Here is a 24,836-nt window from a genome sequence, read left to right on the forward strand (position 1 = left end):
AGAGAGACATCAGGCCTACAACAGGTGACTTGTAAGGTGAACATCAAGAGCTGTAAGGTCACTGTTACCTCCAGATCTCTCAGCTCAGTACCAGGGAAAAAGGACATGAACAATTTGGGTATCCAGTTCCCTAGTGAACGACAATATCATTAAAAACTCTGAAGGTGTGTTCATGTCAAAGTTCACTCCAATCTGCTTCTTTCAAGGAACATGGTATACCATCAACATTGCACAAAGAACAAAATCAAAACAAATGTTCCCCATAATTTCTCTTTTATTATGAAATTAAATTTTTCCAAGTCACAATAAAAAAAGAAATCCCCACTACCCAATAACAACGTGTAAAAATGTTGAAAAAAGGTCACCTTATGAAAAACAACATGTGTTTGTGTATATATGTGTTTGGAAAAGAAACATTTTTGTTAAAGATTTTATCTTAAGATCGTATTCCTTCAACTTTAGAAACTGGTGTGCACCAAAAACCAAATTGCACTTTTGTTTTCCTTTTTTAAATTCCAGAAACCAATGGCAGCTTCCATTAAAAAAAAACCAAAAAAAAAAAACCAATGGCTCAATAGTGCTGCAGGTAGGATCACCAACACATTCAAATCACGTAGGAGGTGGTGGGTAATACTGTCCATAATTCCAAGGATTCTGATAATTGTACTGTGGAGACAAACAAAATAATTGTTACCAAAAATATACATGTGTATTAAAAAATATTAAACTCAGGCCTGTGTGAGATTAATACCAAAATGTTTTTTGTACTTCATTTTGTCAAGTTATACATTAGTTCATCATTATTTCAAACAACATAGAAATAATAACTTTTAGGCCACTTATTCCAATTCAGGGTCAGAGGGCTTGGGGCCTTTCACACCACCACAGGGTGCTAGGCTAGATGTCCTTTAGAACTGGCAGTAAACATAATACTTTGGGAATGTGGAAGGAAACCCCACACAAACATGGGGAACATAAAAACATGAGGTCCCTGAGGTGGTAGTGCATCTTGACTGCACAAAGCAGAAACCTTATATAGTAATTGGACATCCAATGAAAATGGCACTGTTTTGGTGCATTACACTTTACCTGGGTGTTGACAATTACTTTTGTGGCCCTACTCATAAATATTTAAAATAGCTTAATGTCTTTGATTATTACTGTTTTAGCATAGGGCTAATCTGGGTAAATAATAAAAAATATCACCATTTTATAGCATTAATAATCAACAATGATTAAATACACCAACTTAAATCAGAATTTCTCTGAATAAATGACAACACAAAACCTGAGTAACAGCTAAATGCAGCAGCATATTCAACAGATATTCATTCTTTGCAGGTGAGCAAATTTTCAAACCCAAGTTTTACTTTTTAAACTTTTATTTTTAAAGAAACAAATGCAGCAAAGTAAGCTGAGCTGTTAATTTCTTAAAATATTGTAGGAAAATACTGTAGTCTTTGTGATGAACACAAATCATTTATAGTAAAATATATCCCGATTTATTTATAGTAAAATATAACCCCTGATTTAATGTGCAGTATAGTTTCTTAACCATGCGTACCTCTTGGTGTTGTGCATTATACCGGTACTAGAAAAGTACTTAAAACCCCCAAATTTACAACACCACCACCACCAGCATTTTGTGATTTTTCCATACCAGAAGTAAACATCAACTTTCCTCTAAATAAATGAAACGCCCTCAAACCACAGAGAACACTCAGAAGTGTACATTTGCTAAAATGCCCATTTTGTAGTCCTCAAAAAACTAAACCACAGGCGTCACAATTGAGACTTTACTGTTTTGATACAACTGGGACTTCATGCCGCAACATCCCACCCAAACTGCTTAGATACAAGCAGGACTTCAGCAGGGAACATATTGCTTTGACAATGGCACACTTTATGCAATTGAGAGAGAAATGGTACACTGTTGCAACAAACCAGATAGATGTGCACTAGGGAGTCTGGAGTAAGATGGAAGTATAGGTTGAGGTGGAAGGGGGTTTTGGAGTTATCTGTTATTTGTTTCAGAATCATTTTGGTACCAGTAATGATGTCCAAGAGCAGGTACTGATACCAAAGTCAGAAGTTTAGTCCGGACTATGCTGCTTTCACCAGTAATCTTCAAGTCTATTCCCAAGTATAGGAGTAGGTAGTATAGATACTATACTATAGATACTATACTACCTATGCCAGGATAAAGTGAATTATGATGTCCTTTTGGCCAAAACCTGCAAAAGCCTAACTATCTAAATCATTAAGTAATAAGGGAAAATATAAATTCATACGGAAAAAGGCCCAGTGACAATTTAGAAAAACTGTTTTGCATTTAAATAATGCATGAAACCAAAAGCACAATGCAGTCAAATACTCTTAGTATGCTCAAATTAGGACTAATTTAAAAGCTGGTTCAGTATGCTTTAGTTCACTGGGAAGGCACAAAACTGTTAGAAAAATTCTACAGATGAGTTAAGGATTTTATGCAAAGCATAAATCAATGTTAAAAGGTCTAACTGAAGTTCTAACATTCATGGGTAATTCCAATAGAGTGCATAACTGCGAATAATCCCCTAAAAGTACAACATATTTTATATATACACACACACAGAAACTATATATACCTGTACATACATGAAACTATTTATAAATTAATAACAATCCAAATATAAAGCATTCTGTACAAACCTGGTACCAGGCATTGTAATTATAGGCCGACTGATTTACTTGCATGTCACCTCCCATCATCTGCCCCGAGGTCAAATTTGCATCATCTATACGTTGCTTCTTTTCTTCTGGCTCATCTGACCTAAATACACAAATTAGATATTAAGTGCTAGAAAACACGCCCTACTTGCAATTTTCTTTACCTAAATGAAAATGGATACCTTGGATTAAAGAATTCTACTGCACTGTTTACCTTTTAAAATAATTAACGAAAATACACATAGCTAGATTTTATACAAGTTACAGTTATTAAGTTTAGAAACAATTGATCTTTAACACGCAACTATTAAAAAACAAGACTTTAAATTATAGAAAAACCATGAAAGGTTATTTACAAACAACCTGCTTTTCATTTTATTATAATGCCTTTCCACATCCGTACCACCTCAGAACAGACAGTAGAACAGCTTATGATTTTTTTGATTTAATCATTGAAACATAGTCGATTACAGTAACACAGTGAGACAGAGGAAAGACCTGATTTTGTAGTCTTTTGGCATATAGCTCACATTCTATGACACAGACAACCTCACATCACCACTTCTACGGTCATAGGGTTGCAGGCAAAGTAGATTTACATAAATAGCTGACCACAAACCCTGCTCAGGACTCACTATCCACTTGAACTGATACACCAGAGTATCTTTTCTGTTATAAACTATTTTCAGGCACTGATTAAATTTTGCATATTTCTAGATGTGGCATTTTTGGAGTAAGGGGAGGTAAATTTACATTTTTCTTAAACTACAAAATTTCTGAAGTGATAGCAGCAAATCAAAAAGGTCTGCTCAAGACCATCTACATTTCACTTTGTAGGTGGTTCCAAGACAATGTCTACTCAAACGTTTTGTTCATGACAGGTTAAATAACTGGAAAAAAGTTTATCATGAACCCGATAGGGCTGCAATGATTGATTGACGACAACAACTACACAAAATCGTTGATGCAGATTTTTTTTTTCTTTTTCTTTTTTTATTGTCGATGCGTCATAAACAGAACCTTCAATAGAGGCTCCAGTCACAAAGAACCACATTGGTTATTGTAACTACAATGCACTACATGAACGTCTGGGGGCAGTATCGTTTGTTATAGTTTGTCAAGACTGCACAGTCCTACCAACAAAGAACGAACGTCTGAGGAGAAGAAGAATGTAGAGGAAAATAAACGTGGTTGCAATGACGAGTCAGAGGAGGGGTAAGGAGATGGAAAAAAATTGAGACAGAAACTTTCTAAAGAGTGGGAGCACTTCACCGAAAAAGAAAAAAAAAGTTGAATGCAGATTATGCAAAGCGGAGCTTTCTTTTCAAGGCAGCACCGCTGCGATGCATGAGCATCTGAAACACAAGCATTCTGGAGCTGTGATGCCGCCGTCTCTTGAGAATTTATGCTGGCGATGTTTGTTAGTAGGCAGATCAGGAGGGGAGGGAGAGCGTGAACGAGACTGAGAAAAGTGAAAAGCGCTAACTTTTACAAATAACAAATTTACACCCAATCTGTTTGTTTTCAAATATTGCATTAGTGCGATGATGTTTTCCGATTGGTACTATTCAGGTCATACAATGATTTCTTCAAAATGTCACATATATTTGTCTCTTTTTTTCCCCTGGTGCTGCGCGCTGACACCAGAAGGTGTGAGCTTATTCAGTGCTAGCAGGAGCACGCAGGTGGCCAGGAGTTTGTGCTATAACAAGCTTGACCTGGCGGCGATCAAAGCACATGTACTGTGCAAGGCATGTACGGGGTCCATGGAGAAAAGAGTGTTCATGGCTCACCTTGCAGAGGAACACTCTTTCCTCTGCATGTCCTGGAGTCCTGTGCAGACTGGGCAAGGTTCATGAATATGAATAATGTTGCATCCGTGCTACAATGTTTTCCGAAATGTACCATAAGGTCACTATAATGAATAATTCCAAATATATATACCTATGTCTCTGTTTTTTTGTTAGTGTTTCTTTGACATCACGGGCCATAAGGTGCATACTAATTCAGCGTAAGCAGGAACACTCAATAAAACTGAATAAAAAAAATCAAGCGACAATGAGATACGAATAAGGCAGATTCGCCAGCATGTGTGTGTCAGCTTTTATCCATCCAGATCAGAGAATTTCCAGTTCGATTGTCTCAAAACACTCATCTACAATTATTCCCAGTTTCAGATAAAAAGTAACAGCGTCAGATCCCTGGGGGGCGGTAGTATGTATTGTGACAGAGAATAAAAGTGAAGAAAAAAAAAAAAAAAAGGTAACTTTTACAAGTACTATACATTTACAGTGGCTGTTACAGACCCAAATCAAATGTATGTGTTTATTGTATAATATTAACAGTAAGAGCAACTCACTACTCAAAACGGTAAATATACGAGGCAGTCAGGATCGAACCGAGGGACTCTTGATCAGCAATTCCTACCGGTGCGCCATGGAAGCTATTGTATCATCCTTGAATCTTTTGTGAAAGTGTTTATTTGATCTTTGCACTTCAGGCTTTACACATTATATAGTTTGTCTACATTTTGTCATTTATTACTAAAATATGAAAAACGCTTGCTTTAACGAAGTACTTTTTTGGTTAAGTTAAATGCACTTTTTTTTGTTTAAAAAGACTACGTGCACTTTAGTTTGTATTGTTTAATGTATTTCTTTTTTATTGTGATGGTCACACTAATATAAAAACGTCTGATTATTTTCAAATTTATATGTTTCACTGGTTATTTTAATTTGATTATTAATTTTAATCGTGTTAATGCACAGACATCAGGGTGACATTCACAGGTGGACACACGTGAGCAGATGAGGTAAGACATGCACTGGAACCCAGAACAGGATGTGCAACCACAGGTCGCAGGCTTCAAAAGAGTCAGGCATGAAGTAATCATGACTAAACGAAAAAAAAATTGAGCGATTAGTTGACTACCAAAATTATTATTAGTTGCAGCCCTAGAACCCGATCACAATGACTTAAAACAATACATAAAAATTGACTGTCATTAAACAACAACAAATAATAAAGCCAGTTTGGCATCAGGTTTTACCAGATGTTCTGTTCCATGTATTCTTCAATATATTTAAATTATTCATCTTTCTTGAAGGGTGGGAAATTAATGAATGAAGGAAAGTTTACAACTATGGGTGGAAACCTATGGTTTAAATGATTGAAGACTGGAAGATAGTGCAGTACTGTATTATCTTTGAACACTGCATGTGAGACAAGTAATTTTATTTTGCATTAGGACTGTTTTTTATGCACGCTAATGCTTGTAAAAGAAAATGCTTCACTTCACTTAGTTTCTAAGAATGGCTTGTGAGCAGCATTTTTACAAGTGAAAGAAGGCAAGCACTGTTGCAGGACTGCAGAGATTTTAATATAACATGCATTGCGCATGTTGAAACCATACATTTATAATAATTTTGCTTTTGAAAATATTAGAAGGAAGATATTACCCTGACACAAAATAATGCAATTCACAACTGTCATCATTAAGTCAGAGTACACATTAGGCTGCTTCAACTAGATAAGCTGGCTAATGGGATTCTCTCCTCCAAGTCACAGGAACTAACAAATTCTACAAAAGCACAAACTAATTACAAGTGGAGTACCCACAGGTTAGGAAACTTGGTCATACTTGTGCTAAATCTTTGGTTTAAATGGTCCAATACATTAATTACTACCCAACTACTTTGTATGAATTAAAGAAAGTCTCCACCCCTTTAGTTTATTATCCGGGGACATCTGAAAATTTAAAATGAGTAATACTGATAAAGTATTCTATGGTGCCACAACTATAGACAACTTAACAATTAAACATGAAAAAAGTAAGTTAGTCTCCCATTTACTAAATATGGAAATGTACATTTAAACAGAATTCTCAAAAATGCATTCAAGTGTATACAATTAAATGCTTTTAACAAGAACATTCTCAAACCTTCCAACTCCAACAGGAAGCATTACAATCTTAATTACAGGTATGTGACCTGCTCACTACCCAGAGACAAATTTAGATACCGTAGATGCCAGAACATAAGCTGACTCGGTATATAAGCCGACCCCCTTTTCTACCTACTAAATTACATGTATTTGCCAATGACTGGTATATAAGCCGACCCCCTTTTCCAAGCAAAATTTTCTAAATTTCCTTAAAAGTGTCTTTTCAGGTATATTTATAATTAATAATAATTAATTATGATAATTCATTACATTTATATAGCGCTTTTCTCAGTACTCAAAGCGCTATCCACACAGGGAGGAACCGGGAAGCGAACCCACAATCTTCCACAGTCTCCTTACTGCTTTATCATGTTTATCGGAGAGAATTTGAGACTGCCGGCATTTTTGATGGAAACCAGGACGTGATTGCGGAGAAGTTTGGTAAAATGAAACCGTTGTGTTGAAACTATATACGCAAATACGGTACATCGGGGGGTGGATTCCCGGAGACTCGTTATAAATTTGATTAACTTAAATACGCAATAAATGTTTATGTATACCAGTATTATATTTTTATATTCCATTTTTACGAGAATGGAAGAAGGCTGAAACATCTTTAAAAGCCATGCCGAGAACTAAATGCGCCAACCGTGGTCGATCCTGTAAATGGCCGAAACTGGAAGAAGAACTGGTCACTTGGGTTAACGAACATCGTGCATCAAGTTACATCGTCACTCGTGACCTGATACGTCTGCATGCTTTAAAATGGGCTGAGAAGAATAAAGGTGATGCTGTAGAGTTCAAGGCGTCGAGATCCTGGTGCACTCGTTTCATAAAATCGCCACAGTCTAGACCTACGAACAAAAACGAAGATGGCTCAACGGCTTCCTCGAGATTTAGACGATAAAATTACTGCCTTCCAAAGCTTCGTCATTAAGCACCGAAAGAAACATGAATACCCGCTCACAATGATCGCAAATATGGACGAAACGCCTATGTTTTTTGATGTTGTTAGTAACAAGATAGTTAACCAGAAAGGAGAGAAGACGGTGTTCGTCAAGACAACTGGTCATGAAAAACAGCATTTTACTGTTGTGTTATGTTGCCTTGCTGATGGGACAAAGTTACCACCAATGGTGATCTTCAAAAGAAAAATGTTGCCAAAGAAGGAGAAATTTCCCCGTGGAGTGGTTGTTCATGTTCAAGAGAAAGGGTGGATGGATGAGGATGGCTGTAAAAAGTGGATTAAAGAGGTGTGGAGTCGTCGTCCTGGTGGGATGTTACGTGAATGTGCTCTTCTTGTGTGGGATATGTTTAAATCACATTTCGCTGACGATGTTAAGTCGGAGTTAAATAAAGTTAACACAGACATAGCAGTTATTCCTGGTGGATTAACTTCCGTACTTCAGCCTTTGGATGTGTGCCTGAACAAACCGTTCAAGGACTTAATGCGCAAACAGTGGAACACTTGGATGCTGTCTGGGTTGCAGACATTTACCGCTGCTGGTAACATGCGTGCTGCACCTTTGGCAACTGTGTGTGAGTGGATTGTCAAGGCATAGGCTGAGATCAAACCAGAGATTGTGATAAAATCATTCAAAAAGTGTTCCATCAGTAATGCCACGGACGGTACGGAAGATGATATGTTATGGGAGGATGATATGCCTCTCGCCCAACTTATCGACGATACCGAGGAGTACAACATATATGATGATATGATTTGTCCAGAGGACTGGAATGTGTTATTCGGTGGAGAGGATGGCGATGATGAGGAATTCAATGGATTTTAGTGCGTAGTAAATATTAAATTCATATATATTAGTGTATACGAGTGTTTCAGTGTTTACATAGTGATTGAACCATGACAATTAGTCAGCGATTGTGTATATACCCGCAGTAATTGTGTCTCAAAGACAATATAATTGTTATTCAACTGATGATTAATAATTCATATCAATTACTTTACTAATTATGTATTGTTAGTAAGTTATTTGTGAACAGTATTAAATTGCTCTGTGCTATTGTATAATAATTTACTCGGGATCATTGTAAATAAAATTATAATTATATATTAAATATAAAATCTTATTTTTTTTTTTGTTTCATAATGGATCGAACATTACTATGCCGAACAGTCACTAATTATTCATCAAATCTTACTAATCCTAATCTTTAAATTCAATTACGATACTCATTCATCTTACTGTACGGCAGTGGTAAGAGGATTGGCGATTTCTTCATTCAAGGACATTTTTATAGTGACATTTACAGTCGGTATTTTATTTTAAACTTCCCGATAATTTATTATAAATTGTATTAATAAAATCAACAACTAAAACACTTTTTTGAATAAATTATTTAATTTAAAGTACCGGCATGCAAAGTTACTTCATCTGAAAGATGGCGCTGTGGTTTCATCATTAATTACTTCCGTATTCATCGGCAAAACCAGCATTGCGCTGGAAACCTTGAATCTGAAACGATACTTGTTGCATAAGCCGACCCCCAAACTCCAAGCCAAAAATCTAGGATGAAATTTTCGGCTTATATTCCGGAATCTATAGTAATGCTTGTCATGTACTGTAACAGTGTTAACTAGTATTTCATCTTTATCTCCATTTAAGCAAATGTATGAGAATCAAAGAATACAACAATATAAATGTATCCGTGACAAACAAAAATTACATTCATAGAGGCAGATGTATGTATACCTTTACCATGTTAACACATCCAAAACATAAATCATCATTTCTGGTCTAAGCATCTCTAAAAATGTCAATGCTACCAAAAGAAAAACAGAGCAGAATCTTATGGAAAGCACAAGGTGCTGGTTTGTTGATTTACCCATGCACTACTGTTTCTACATCTGGGCACAAACATTCAAAAATTGTGTTTAAATGTGAAATTACAATCTGGAAATTTTAGTTGACAGTATGGACACACTTTTCTATATACTGATAACTACTAAAATTAAGCAATTGGAGAATAATTTAAAGAATGATCTAGAATAAATGTTATATTATGAAATAAAAAACCAAAAAGAAAACCACATGTTCAAGTTTGCCTTAATAGAACTCAAAAGCTGAAGATCGACCATTCTAGCTTTTCTATAACATGTAATTTTTGCAGATCCAGGGTAACAAGTAACAACCAAACAAAAACAAACAAAAAAACAGTTTTTGTTATAACTTAAACAGTCTGTTGATAATGTCTATAGACAGACAGACAGACAACATACTCCTTTAAGTTTTTAGGCTTTAATTTTCCAGGTCTATGCATTTATTTTTTATTTATACAAAGCACTTAATTTTAGAACCAATTTTGTGTGTCAAATACATAGTGTTTGTGAACAAATAACTTAAAAAATGCTGAACTTATCCTTTAATAAACCCACTAATGCATTAATATATTGCCTAAGCTACTGCAGTAATGATAGCCTTCACATGTTCAGTGTGATAACTTAATACTATGGACTTAAATCACTTAAGCATAATCAATTTTTTTATATAAATTACCCATTTTCTGCTTTCCTCTTTAATGAATCTTGTTCTTTAAGAAGTCTTTGATGTTCATCATATGCTGCCATTAACCTTTATATATATTTAAAAAAAAAAAAAAAAAAAAAATCAATTCATATGTTTATTACAACAGAAAAGCTAGTTCCTTATGGGGTAACATTTTGAATTTCAGCTGTCACTAAAACAATTTTGGTATGTTAGAAATAGTACTTATAAAGTACTTCTTGAAATAATAAGTTAAAATTTAAAATTAAACCCCAAATATTTAATAAACCGCACAGGGTATGGCACAATATCAAACAAATGTGTGACATGGTGCTTTAGCTTGTCGACATAAGTACTTTCACAAATTTAATCTTAATAAACACACATGTTCTAAATTGCCTTGCTCCATCGAATATAAGAGGACAAGGAGATTACAGTGTTTGGTGAAGGGATAGGGAAAGGAGGGAAAGAAAGCCAGTTTAACCAATTGTATTTAATGCCCAGACAAGTCTTCAAATCACAGAGAACAAATTTTTAAAACGCAAATACTCTACAATACAGATAAATCATTAAGACATTCATTCATACGATCAAAAAATTTGAATGTAAATACTGATTCTTAAAGTAATCCAGTTTGCAGCAGAAAAAAAAAATGACTTGAAGGGGATGGAACATAATAAAATTACTCAACATATGTGCAACAAACAGGCACAACTGAATTCAAAAATGTCAAGATCTCTTTAATCCTAAATATTAACATTGATTATTGGCAGACATTTTAAATATATATTAATTCCCGACTAAGACTGATCCTCTCCAAATACCTTCCACTGCTGCTTTTAAAACAGCAAATGGGGGATTGCAAGAGACAATCTTCATGCACATGGCATACTTTATATTCCCAATAAATCCAATATACTGGAGAAAATACAGAAAAATATCTGTATTTAACATTGACTTGAATTAGAACATATTCCCAGTCAATGCTCTTGCCACTTCAACTTGAGCATTATATGTTTTCTCTGTTTCACAAACAGTGCAAAAATCTAGAAGTCTCAATTACAAACTTAGAATTTCGCTGCAAGATAAATGTTTGTTGAACTCAAGGTTGATAGATGGTCTTCTCAATCTTACACAAGTTACATAAATAAATGTTCTCAAATTTAACATCTTAGTGTTGTATCCATCTTACTTTACTAAAAAGAAAAAAAAAAAAAAAGTTCCTGAAAATTTGTTTAAATGTCTTCATAACTTGGCAAGTAGTCATGTTTCTTTAGGCATCCATATTGGGCTTCTGTTAACTTTAAATTTTTAGTATCGAGCAACAACCACATACTGGGTTATCTGATTTCATATCTCTCTAAGTGTTGGAGAAGGTTCTAAAGTTGAATGGATATAAAATATGGGGTTTTGCAGTGTATGTTCACAAGGATACATATACAAATTTATCAAAGAAAAATTATCTGTACAAAAAAAATGCACATACTTGTTCACATCACCTCCAAAGTCTTCCAGAAATTCTACTTTTCTTTGTGAGAATATTACTCTTGTTTCTGTTGGTAGGAAGCTGTTTATTGCAGAGTCAAAGCATTTAAGGATGTTGTCTTCATTTTGTCTTAAGTCTCCACTAAACTCCAGTTCAAGAAGGTTGAGGAATAGCTTAGGGTTGTGCTACCAAGTTCAAAAAAATCCAGAAAGTAATATTATTAAAGATGAAAACTAAAAAACAGTAACTTACGATGTAAACACAAACCACATGAAAAAAGATAAACACATGCATTGTCCAATTTGTACACACTATGTCAGGGGAAAAAGAATAAAAAAAAAAAAAAAAAAAGAAGAAAATAAGTTGAAATGTAAACTTTCGGAACCTCCCCTACCTTATCTTTAACGCTTGGGCAAAGTTACTGCATTTAAGAAATTTTTCAAAAGGGACTTTAAAAGTTGAAATTAACCTTTAAAACAAATACATAATTATCTATTTATATCAGTATGTTTATTTCTTTTAAGATTAAAATATTTATGAATACTAAAAAGAAAGCATTATAAATTCTTAGATAGCATTACATTGGTACCATTAGAATAACCTTGTTGTCTAATGGAGTAATGACTACAATCAAAATGAACTTCCACCTTCAACAATATTTTATGGATCGGTGAACTTGGAAAGCAATAGTACTCGATTTTTCTTCTAAATTGTGTCATTTCTGTGCTCTAAAATTGTCACATTAGACACAAACGGCTAATTTTAGCCAACATTACACTGCACTGACCTTTGCTGTACATCATAATCAAACATTTTCATTAGTCATTCACACATTTGACTTGTACATTGGGGAAAAAAAAAAACTTTCTTAAATCATTTAAGAGTGAAGGTTAGAAAGTAATGAGAGGCAATCCACAACTATACGGAATAAAAATCTCACACGAAATGCCTGCATGTGGAGAGATTAACACGTGCAACAAAAATGGCAGCATTAGAATAATAAGCACCCAAAATTGCAATATATTAATGGAATAAAACCACAAGATTTCTTGGACAACTAATTTTTTTCAGATGAATTTTACATAAATTCAACCACAAGAGTGTAACTGAAAAGAGAAAAAAAAATGTACAAAATTAAACAAATGAAAACCATACACAAAAAACACACAGAAGACACACATTAAAAGAAATATTAACGTGAAAGGTCAAGCCTAAGATGCTTGTGAGGCATGTCCACAATTCAACATTCTACAAATCAAAGAATAAGATGGTTAAATATTCACAACATGAATTAAACTTCCCCCAATTGATATCAATTTTTATGTACACTGTAAAAGCATTATTTTGAAAATGAATATATGACAGAACACAACTGGCTATCTATAGTTACAAGCTTACAATAAAATAGTGCATTATATATAAAACTGTAAAATAGTTTAAAAAAAAAAAAAAATGCACTGGCAGTATGAAAGATAAACTTAAGTTGTAAACAAAATGTTCACCGTTCGGAGCTTTATTTTAACCTGAAGTGCAAAGTTAGTTAAATAATGTCAGAGTAATCAAATGAATTCTTGGGATTTTGACCAACAAAGCAGCAGGAAGTTACAAAACAATGCTGCAAAGATTTGTGAAGGATAATCAAATCTACACTAAGCATCATAAGCAATATTCTCCATTGAGAGTTGTGCTGTGTTCACATGCTATCCAAGTTTTCAGAGCTCTAATACGCACTCTCTCACCTTTCCACTTCAGTGACATTTTGGTCAGACTACTTAGGGAAATGCAAGGCTTTTTCATGAAAATAAAAGAGCAAATTTTAATATATTACATGTGTATTAGTTTGCTCCAAACGAAACAGAAGTGTAAGAGAGACATTTGTGGCTGACCAGATTCTGTTTTGGTGTTATATAAATTGACTAAGGTGATAGATCAGCGTAATACCACAACTGAGAACCCGGGTAAGCTTTGCTTAGCTTAATTGTCTGAATTGGAGCTCCATCTATGTAGGGTATTCACTTGGAAACTCCTATTATCTAACTTTTCCAATAGCATGTGAATGTATCATTCTTTGGGGCAGGCTGAAATACCATAATGAAGTCTTTATTATATATTACCATGGATTACTAGGAAGCTACCAGAACAAATGAGCTATAACCTTACATGTAAACCAAGTGTGTCCATCTGATAGATAGATAGATAGATAGATAGATAGATAGATACTTTATTAATCCCAATGGGAAATTCACAAATTCTGTGCCTGCACCATTAATATTTCATTCAAAAAAGCAAAGAAGGTTAGCTTAACAGTATATCAAAAAAAAAAAAAAACGATTACCTGAAACAGACAAATCACCAGCTTTTTTGCACACTGAAATGTAATCCATATGTAAATAAAACTATTTCCTGAAGCTTATGAAGCAGAACCTTCACTTACCATACATCTAAAAGAACAGTTCCTGGATCCACTTGACAATTGCCACAAAAAGCAATTTAAGTAAATTTGTTGCATTTCTCATATGCATAACTAAAAAGTTATATTCTCAAACCCTCCTTATACCCCATTTATGAATGATAACATACTTTGAATGAACAGTTATCTATAAATCTAGGAAAGACAAAGGGTTGGACTAAATAGTAGTATTAAAAATATGAAAAGGGATGAAGAATCTATTTGAGTGTTTCTCATTACAGGTGAAACTAGACCATCCTGTGTTGGGGGGAAAAAAAAAAAAAGTTATCCATTATATTTTTTCCAGATGTCTGCATTACTTATGAAATGATTCAATTCCTACAGTTGAACTCTTAGACCATGATTTTATTATAAGCTTTGGACATGGAGGACAAAACCCATGAATAATTAAATTAACAGAAGCAATTTTATACAGAACATTTGCTTAGTAGCCTGAAAAATTGACAATTCACCAGACTGCTTTAAAATCAAAGATGTGTGGGTAAGGGGTGATATGACCACTTATACGATGGTTCAGAGTATTTAGAAAATTACACAAGAGAATAATGTGAAAAGAATTAGTGGCATGATACAACATATAGCATTACTTTGCAGCTGAGATCTGAAAAACAAAGATATCACTAACTGAAAAGCATAAAGCTATTAAAAAATGTTCAGAATTCAGAAAGTTTACAGCCGGCATTTAACTGAATTCAAATCAAAGCACTCTCCATTTCAAATGGATTTTACAATATTAGGAATTATGACTGCTGTCAAGAACACACATTCAAGGAACAAACATTAGCAAAGGAAAAAAAAGTGAAAACACTGAATGAATTACTTGAAGTTCTCCTAATAAAAAAAGTTTATTAATCTTTTGGTGTCCCGTTCAGCAGCTTCTGCTATTAATGACTGTTTAGACACTTAAAACCATAAGATTTATAACAAAAAAAAAAAAACCCTTTCATACCTTGTCTTTCTCTATTGCATCCAGCAGTACATTCCGTGCTTTCTGTATATTTTTATGCACTTTGAAAAGAAGCCGAGCCAATTTAACAGCATAAAACGATGACTCCGCAATAGTTCTACCATTGTTGATTGCATCTCGAAGCAAAATTTCTGCTTCCTCTAGATTTCCATGACGACGTTCAAGGCTTACACGCCGCAAACGAACCATGGCCAGCCCTGGTACAGATTCTTCGAATGTCTTCAAAATTTGTCTTGCTTCATTTATATTTCCTAGAAAACAAAATGTCATTAAAGTCTACAAACGAAAAATGACCAAAACACTCCAAGTCTTCCCAATTTCAATCATTTTACTAGTATATTTGCTTACTTTAATTTGGCAACAGTAAATAAGGGTTCCATTTGTGGAACTTGCTATGGTGTAATTAGTGACAAGCACAAAAATTGCAAGGTATGAAAATATTTTTGAACAATGAATAAAAGTAAAAATTCTTCTTTAAATTGGTAAAGAATGTTCGAGAAAGATGGCATAGGAGACATTTATCAAGATATTCTAAAATTATGTGCAAAAAATGATATGTGTAAGAAATTTGGACTTTTCAATCACGTTAAACTTTAAAGCAAGTACATCACCATTAAACAAAAAGGAAATGATAGGAAAATATCTGATTTTGCCTCAACATTAGAACTGTGACTGGTCATTAAGAATCTCAAATGTGACTTTCCATAGACAGGCACAGTTTCTAAAGCTATAAAATTTAGATGCCAAAAATAAGCAATATCAATAGTATCCTACCTTGCTGCTCTTCAAAAGCTGCCCAGAGCAAATGGACCATGGGCTTTCTAGTTAGATGTATAGTGCATGCTTTCATGAAGATATGTCTCACTCCTTCGATGCTGTGATTTTCCAAATACTTGGCATACTTTAAAGAAAAAAAATGCAAGAAAAGGAAACCCAAAAGATCATACTACTGTCTTTAACTTTAGACAGCAAACACATTTACATAACATAAATTCTTTTAAACCCATCAGCACCTTCATCAAACCATTAAGATTAGTTTCTGTAAGGTAGGACGAAGAGATGCAACGAAGTTGGCAAATGCAGCAGTCATATCTGGTGGCAAGCAGACCATCCCCTAATACAACAAATACAGTCACATAACATTAAAATATTGCATTGTCTTACTCACTAGTTACAAATGCTGAGCAAGAAGTGAAAACCACTAAATTACCTTTATCCAAAACTCTTCATACAGGGCACAGGCCACAAGGCATCGTTCAAAAAGAACCACAACACGTTCGGGTGTTCCATTCTCTATTTCAAAATCGAGGTACTCTTTCCAGTTATTGAGCTGAGATTTTTCCAAGGGCTTTACATGGAAGTAAGGTCGTTTGATCTAATGGAAACAAGCAGCAAATGTTAGAACCCCTTACCTAGCCCACTGACAAAAATTAAAATGTAGTACCCTTTATTTCACACCAGATTATTCAAATATGCCATGGCATTTCTCTAAAGGAAATAATGGAGGCTCAGAGATTAGGATATCAAGAGTTTGTGAAATTCCACTACTTCAAACAATCATCTTACCCCCTCTTCAAAGGTCCATCGCTTGCTAACTTCATGTTCATTGTGATTAAAGACTTCTTGACGCATCTCTAGTACTCTATGACGCATATTTTCTATTTCTGTAACAAGCTGTGAATGAAGGAGGCAATGAGTCAATGAACTCTACTTCAGAATTTAAAAAAAGAACACTATTACATCTCTATATTTGCCAGAATAGAATATTTTTAACATATTAAACTATCAGGAGGAACAAGCTGCATCACCAAAGTCCATGGGTTAATTTTTCTGGTGCCACAAAAATAGCTCAGTTAACTATCAAATGAAAAATGTCCATAGGTGTGCATTGATAATTGGCATCTCCTTTAAGATCGCTCCTTCTGATATCCAAATTATACCAGAGAATACTTCAGCTAGGAAATGACACTCAAAAACTAATCGTGATAGAGAGAAAGATAACACAAAGCCACTCTGTAAACACACACAATGCATCAAATATTAAGATTTGTTTCTGGATCTTCAAAAACCACGATGCCTCAAATTCAGTTCCATTCTGACACAAAAACAATTTCCATTTGACTGCCAAACATTCCAACTATTAAGTCTTATTTAAAAAAAAAAAAAAATCCCAATGATTTATTGGGACAATATACATAGCCACACAAAAGATTACAGTAATCCCTCGCTATATCGCACTTCAACTTTCGCAGCTTCACTCTATCGTGGATTTTATATGTAAGCATATCTAAATATAGAACGGGGATTTTTCACTGCTTCGCGGGTTTCTGCGGACAATGGGTTTTTTTTTTTACTTCTGGCACTTGCTTCCTCAGCTGGTTTGCCCAGTTGATTTCATACAAGAGATGCTATTGGCGGATGGCTGAGAAGCTACCCAATCAGAGCACACAGTTAAGCAGCATTAACATGCTCCTGCTACTGCTTCAGGGGCCGTGTCTAAGCACCAACAGAAGATGCAAATGATTGCAGAAAAGGTAAAAGTTTTGGATATGTTGAAGGAAGGGTACAGCTACACCACTGCAGGACACCATTACAGCATCAATGAGTCCACGATTCTTTTTAAATAAAAAGGAGGAAAAGCATACAAGATCTACGGCCGCAGTGTCCTTTAACCAGGGCGCAAAACAGGTTGCAAGTGGACGTGATAAGGCAGTAGTCTGGATGGAATCTGCTTTAGGGATTTGGATTGAAGAGTGCTGGAAGAAGAACAATGGCGGTGCTACACAGTCACCTGAAGAGGCTCCTTTAGAAGAGCTGTAACGCTCTCCTTTGTTGTGCAGTAAAATTAAACTCATCGTTCTCAGACAAGTCGTCGTGTCATTGTTGGTGAGTAACCATAATTATCTACGTACAGTACTTATTACATGTACATAGTTTAGTGTCACTGTACACACATTTTACTGTATACAATTTTTCTTGCATTATACATATTTATTGCTGGTGGCCTGTCTGTCATAATGGCTGTAACATATGTGATATCGGAGACGCTCGATATCTTTAAAATAATATTTAGATTTTACTGTATATAAACTGTGTTTACATACATAATTTCAACGAATCTTACCTAATATGTAAGAGAATACAAAGAGTTTATGCTGTATAATTGTGCGGGAAATGTTTATAATAGTGTGGGAGAGTTTATAAGGGCTTAAAATATATAAAAATAACCATATGAACATATGGTTTCTACTTCGCTGATTTTCACCTTTCGTGGGGGGTTCTGGAACGCAACCCCCGCGATGGAGGGGATTACTGTATATTGAATACCTTCAATATTCATTTACAGTAGCAAAATACAGCAAGACAACAAGAGGAACAAAAACTCTTAAGTATGTGTGTGTGTCTATTATATATAACAGATAAATTGACTATAGAAAGCACTGCTTGCTGCAGCCAAGCTTGGTAAATGCCGCTGAGAAAAATCTTATAAACCATGACTCCACTCCTACACACCCAGCCTAACAAAGCAAAAAATTCTATTTTTCCATTGCAATTTTAAAATGTGACCCTAAGTACAAGTTCTATTTTAACAGAAGATTACTCTTAAGTATAAAAAAAGATGACAAATCTGAAAATATTTGAAAAATTGTGAAAGTGACATGTCCCGTACAAGAGTTACTTCAACTTACTGCACTCTTACCAAGGAAGAGGGGAACATGCATCATATCTAACTGCGAGTGTAGAAAAGATGTTCAGCATCCTAAATAAGATGGCATTTACTTCCCCACAAATTAAGCCAGAAGAATTGCTAATCAAAGCACCATTCAGCCTACAGGTTTATGATCTTAGATTGCAGACTGTATCTATTCTACATATTTTACAGAAGCTGCTAAGCAAAACACCAACTTCTTATAATAAACACCAACAACAAGTCCAGATCAAACAATATCCAACCAATAAAGTATAATGAGGCTTGGAACTAAAACTCTGACCCAAAAAGGGATGTCTAAATTAGTAACTTCTTTTGTATTAAAAATTCTAAACATAAAGCTAGTACAAAAGTTTTTTGCAGCTTAAAATGCCACTTCCTAATCCCAGCTACTCTGGTTGCTACAAACACAATCTGATCTCTGTCTCCTTAGTGAAACATCACTTGGTAAATTTGGTGGCATTTCTTTAGTTTTGGCAAGACTAAGTAGATTTGCCTTCAATAATAAATCATGAAACATTGGGAAACAAGTATGGAGATAATGCACGTACCCGATACCCTATGAAATAACGCATATTTCAATTTAGTGTTATTAGATAGGCACGAATCAAAACACTGGAAAATTTGCATTCTAACATGTTTTTGTAGGTTCTCTTTATTAAAATCTTTACTTTGTTTTATAATTTCTCCTTGTAGCAATTTAGGATCTGTAATCTATTTCTAAAACAGTACCAGTGAAAAAAGTGTAATTGATGTCTCAAGTACTCATTCTCACATTGATGGTTTGCAACAGCTACATTAACTGCAGCTTGTTGCTCCTGTAGCATTTGAAAAATATCATGACAACTGTTCTATTTCAACAATTTTTGTATTTTTCTGGTTCCAACAGAGTTCAATTTGAAAGCAAGTATGTGGATATAGTGCAGCATTTATCAAACAATGTTATGATTCTCTGTAGTCTGAAGATATGACTCACTAAATTAAGTGCGAGTGTGTGTGTGCGCATGAGAAATATGTAATCTGAAATCCAAACCCACTTTCACAAGTGGATATGTCCAAATTATGCATACTGTAGTCAACTTTCACGTTCTCTTCCTTTCACAGATGGACAACAGTTCTGCAAGTTTATCATTAAATACTTTGGTTATAGGTTTTAAATCTGATTATCAAATTCCCTAATTTCGACAAAGACATTTCTGAATGCCCATTTCTTCTTCAGTCATAAGGTAATGTCAAGCAATACACAAGATAACTTTTGTATTGTGAAATTAGATACAACTAAACTGTCTCAGGACTAGGTGACAGCCTTAGAATTATGTGATGCGTTGCATATAATTTCAAAAAACTTAAGTGATTTGACATCCTCTGAGTTGAACATATTAAACCAGAATCTATCCAGAATTATTAGTACTTTAACACTTTCTAGGGCATATTCTTTGATTGCAACTGAATTTTTCAACATTTATCGGATAGATTTATAAATCAAAGTTATGCAGCATTTATGGACCACCAATATTAACATCAGTGTTGAAATAGAAGTCTTTCACAAATGCTTTATACACCTGATAAACTTGGTGGGAATTTGCGTATATGTTCAAAATCATTATAATAAATCATACATTACATCTTATTACTCATGGTGCAGAGATTCAAAATTAAAAGTACAACTTCATTAAATGAATTCTCTGATTACTACTAAATAACTTGTTCCTCACCAGTACAATCACAGCAAGAACAGTGGACTATCTAGATTACAACTGCACAACTACTTCAAATATTGTAGATATGTTGAGAAACTCAAACTTAAATTCCTGGAGAATAATGATCATCTGACATAACTGTCAATCTGAAAGACAACTTGCATATAGTAGTGCACTAATAAAAATAAAAATACTTGGTTTAATAACGATGCAAACTGCAAAAAGTAAAGTAGAGCATAGATGGAAAACAACAAAGTCTTCAGACTAAGCTGACAGTGTTAAAAAGCATTTAAAATGCTTTGTGGACCAATTCAAAATGATGTTCCATAATAGGAAATGAAAATACAAAAATAATCATTGTGTGCCTTTTTTGAACTGTTGATTGGACACATTGGTAATTTGAACTACAATACAAAATTCTACATAGCTTTGCAACACAGATTAAAAACTAATGATAAAAATATTAAGGACCACCACCCCCCATTTCTAAGTCCTTTATCAAATACAGTATTGTACAGCCTATTTCAAACCCTCTCACCTTGGGCAAATCTTGGTGATTTCAACTTTAAGTTAGGATTTCCTTTACTGTTGTAATTACCAAGAATCACACCTACCTGTGCTTTCACATCAGTCTAAACAAAACAAATACTTAAAAGCTTAATCACTGGTCTAGTAATACCCATTCTAATTATTAGTTGATAATTATGTTGCCCACTTTTTACTACACTGAAGTGACAACTGTCAGAATAAGCGTGATGAGTTAAGACCGAGCTTAAATTTCAGCATGAAATCACAAAAATTAGTTAAAAATCACTTAAAGTTTAACTTAATAAAGTGAAAATCCCACTGTTCCTTGAGCAGAAAAAAAAAAAAAAAAAAAGTTTTCATTATTACGACTTTACATTAAGGAATTAGTCAAAATAAAAATAAAAGACTCCAACTTGCTTTAAGTGTGCAGTGACATGACCAATGAGCAGTGAGTTGCAATCATTTTAACTTGTAATGTGAAGTATTTAAACAAGGAAGTTAAAAATTGCAAGATGTGCTTTATAAATGCAGTACTATACGTGGCACCAATAAAAATAGTGAATGTTAGAATTCATCCTCTGAATTTATAGAGATATGCATCATGCATTCAGCCAGCACCACCTCTTTACATCAGTGTTTCTCAACTTTTAGGGTCCCAAAACACAGTTTTGCCTTTTTCAAATCGACAACCCACTAGTAGCAATTACAAACAGAAATGAGGAAACAATCTGCAACGCAACAGGAGATCCACCTGGGAAGGAACACAAGAAGCTTGCAACCCAGTAGTTGAGAAACACTGTCTTACATAAACTTGGCCTGCAAGATGAAAATCTATTTGTGCCACTCCATACTGAAATTTGTGCATACCGGTGACCCACAGAGCCTCAATTGTAATGAGCTGCATGAAAAGGCATACAGCCAAAAGCCCTGTTACATATGGAGTCACAAGTCAGCAGATGACTGTAATTAGAGGATCTAACCTGCATGTCTTTGGGATGTGGAAGAAAACAAGATTATCTGTCAGAAACTCCATACACGCAGCTGTAGCAAATGTAAAAACTCAATACTTAGAAGGAGAATGAAGCTCAAACACAGTTAGCAGGACTGTAAACACAAAATTGCTGAAAACTAATCAACAAACTGTAAACACAAAATTGCTGAAAACTAATCAGCAAATCTTAAATCTGTATCATTTGTTTGGATTTTGAAGCCATAAGAATATTCATTAGTAAAATACTATGTAATGAAATATGCATCTGAATGGTACTGGACAGTTACAAGAATTACTACAGGTAAGATCAACCCAATTTAAATTGCTAACTCTGCATTAACATGCATGGAAATGGAATAAGAAGATCTGGGGCTTCCAAAAAAAAAAAAAAGTGTCATTAATATTCAAGTAATAAGTTTTTATTTTTACACAAGGTAACTTTACCTCCTTTTTCACATTTGTTAAAACCTTTAAAGGATTATGAGATTTAGACATTTGAAATTTGAATTAATTGGACTTGTTCATTAAATGTTACTCTTTGGTAAGTATTACTGCCCTGGTAATGCGTGCCATGCAATCTCAGAACTCCAATACAACAAACCCAACTAAGTAATTTGCTAAACCTCATTTGAAAGGTGTGTTACAAAAATAGCTTTAAAAAGAGTTTGTGTAAATGAAAATATGGAATAATCTTGGTAATTACCAATTATTAATAATGTTTGAATTTGTATTTTATAATATTTATTTTATTTCATTTACTTAACTGAAAATATCAGTGACTACAACACACACATATACATATACACATACTGTATATACATACACACATATATAATATACATACATTATATAATTATGTATATATATATTATATATACATACACACACACACACACATATATATATACATATACATATATGCACATATATATACATACGAGGGCAATCCCAAAAGTAAGGTCTCCTATTTTTTTAGAAATACAACCAACTATTTATTTTCTATAATGTTTACATCATTTTAAAGACTTATTTGTTTTTCTACATAATCGCCATTTCGGTCGATGCATTTTTGTAGACGCTGTGGTAGTTTTAGAATGCCCATGTCATACCAGCTCGCCGCCATGTCCTTCAGGAAGCGTTGAACCTCATCTTTCACCTCTTCGTCGGAGCAGAATTGCCTTCCGGACAAATGTTCTTTCAACTTAGGGAACAGGTGGTAATCACTGGGTGCCAAGTCCGGACTATTGGGTGGGTGGGTGATGAAGTTCCAACCGCCGATCTTTACACAGGTTTTCCTCAACCTTCGCGACTGTCTCCTGCACGAACTTTGCACTTGGCGGTAGCGTTCAATGGGAGCTCCATTTTCAAGGGCTGCCAAGCCAAGATTGAGCATCCCAGCAAAGCCGCACATGCTTGTTTGGGAGTGGAGGAAGCACCAATCACAACAGTGTGGCCAACAGCCATACAAACAGTTTCTCTATGTCCCCACCGCTTTGGAGACCTTACTTTTGGGATTATATATATACACATATACACATGTATATTTGTTTAATACATACTGTACAACTGGAAGTCCAGAATGATAATATTCTTTAAAAGTTTTACCAATGAAGCAGTTAAATAATGCTTTTTGGTCCAGTTCATGACTACTTGCTTTAGGTACACAAACGTTAACTGCATCTTTAGAAAACACCTGGCAGCCAAATATTTACATGCTAGGTTTTTGGAACTGAACACCATCCTAATAAAATTCTGGACCAAGGAAGTGTAACAAGTGGTTCTTTTTTAACTGGTGGAGACGTCTGAACTTAACGTATTCCTGTGCAATGCACAAATTAATGACGGACAAAGTCAACATCAAAGTTTACAATGTAATACCTAATCCACTAAGCTACACAACACACCTAAAGATCTAAATTAGTTAAACTACAGATGAAAAAGAGCAAATGCAAAATTCTCTTACCTTACATATCCAGTTTTTCTTGGTTTATGACACATCTTGGCACATTCTCCAATTTGTCTGTGTGTTTGGCCAGGTTCCTCATTGTTTATTGCTATACTAACATAGGTATGAAGTCTATTTTTTCCACTACCATTGTCTGTTATTCACACCTAAGATCCTCCAATTATTTTCATACACAAAATAGAATGCCACTTTATAAGTTGTCTGTCTACAAAATACTAAACAATTTTGGTTTAGGGGCTAAGCAATTAATCAGTAGGAAGGCTACTAGTTTTGTTAATGATACCTTTAAGCAAGGAGAATAAAGACAGACAGCAAAGGATTTAAATAGAATGATATTATGTGTTATTAGCTACAGACTGCCCAGTCAAGGAGATCCACACTCATTAAGATCTAACAATTGCAGGCACACCAGACTACTACTTTGAAATCACAAGCACATGAGGAATTAGTGCTTATACCCGAGAAGGGAGGCACACACACACACACCACATTAAACCCAAAAGTATAAAATATAGTCCCAATGTACTTTGTGATGATATATGTTGCATATATGCTACAGGAGTAGCAACATTTGCGCTTCATGGGAAATGGCAGAAACAACAGTAGAATAAAAGGTACACTTTTCTATCCTGGTGTGTACCACTTGAGAAGTCAGAGTTCCCACAAAGCCACAGCAAAAACCAATTTTACACTAGGCTGTTGTTGACAATGATGAACATAAATAGATACCAAATAATGTAAAATCTTACAGAAGTATTGAATGGACTATCACAATGGAAAATCTGAGTACAAAATAGCAAACATAATATTAACGTATCAGAATAATGCAAACACCGATATGTATCAAATTTACATCAACAAAGGATAT

The 24,836-nt window shown here is 34.5% G+C and overlaps 1 protein-coding gene across 1 annotated transcript in view; it reads right to left on the bottom strand.

Moving 5' to 3' along the window:
* Positions 1-256: 256 nt before the first annotated feature.
* The window catches only part of prpf39 (PRP39 pre-mRNA processing factor 39 homolog (yeast)), a 50,011-nt gene continuing 25,431 nt past the window's right edge, over positions 257-24,836 (bottom strand). Inside the window, exons 7-14 of the mRNA XM_028821709.2 lie at positions 16,641-16,748; positions 16,285-16,449; positions 15,849-15,975; positions 15,057-15,325; positions 11,638-11,822; positions 10,164-10,238; positions 2,689-2,809; positions 257-666 (exon numbers count right to left, since the gene is read on the bottom strand). Coding sequence (XP_028677542.1) covers positions 610-666; positions 2,689-2,809; positions 10,164-10,238; positions 11,638-11,822; positions 15,057-15,325; positions 15,849-15,975; positions 16,285-16,449; positions 16,641-16,748 — 1,107 coding nt within the window. The 3' untranslated portion in view covers positions 257-609. The remainder of the gene's footprint in view (positions 667-2,688; positions 2,810-10,163; positions 10,239-11,637; positions 11,823-15,056; positions 15,326-15,848; positions 15,976-16,284; positions 16,450-16,640; positions 16,749-24,836) is intronic.

The sequence above is a fragment of the Erpetoichthys calabaricus genome, chromosome 16 (assembly GCF_900747795.2).
Source record: "Erpetoichthys calabaricus chromosome 16, fErpCal1.3, whole genome shotgun sequence".
In the NCBI taxonomy this organism is placed as follows: Eukaryota; Metazoa; Chordata; class Cladistia; order Polypteriformes; family Polypteridae; genus Erpetoichthys; species Erpetoichthys calabaricus.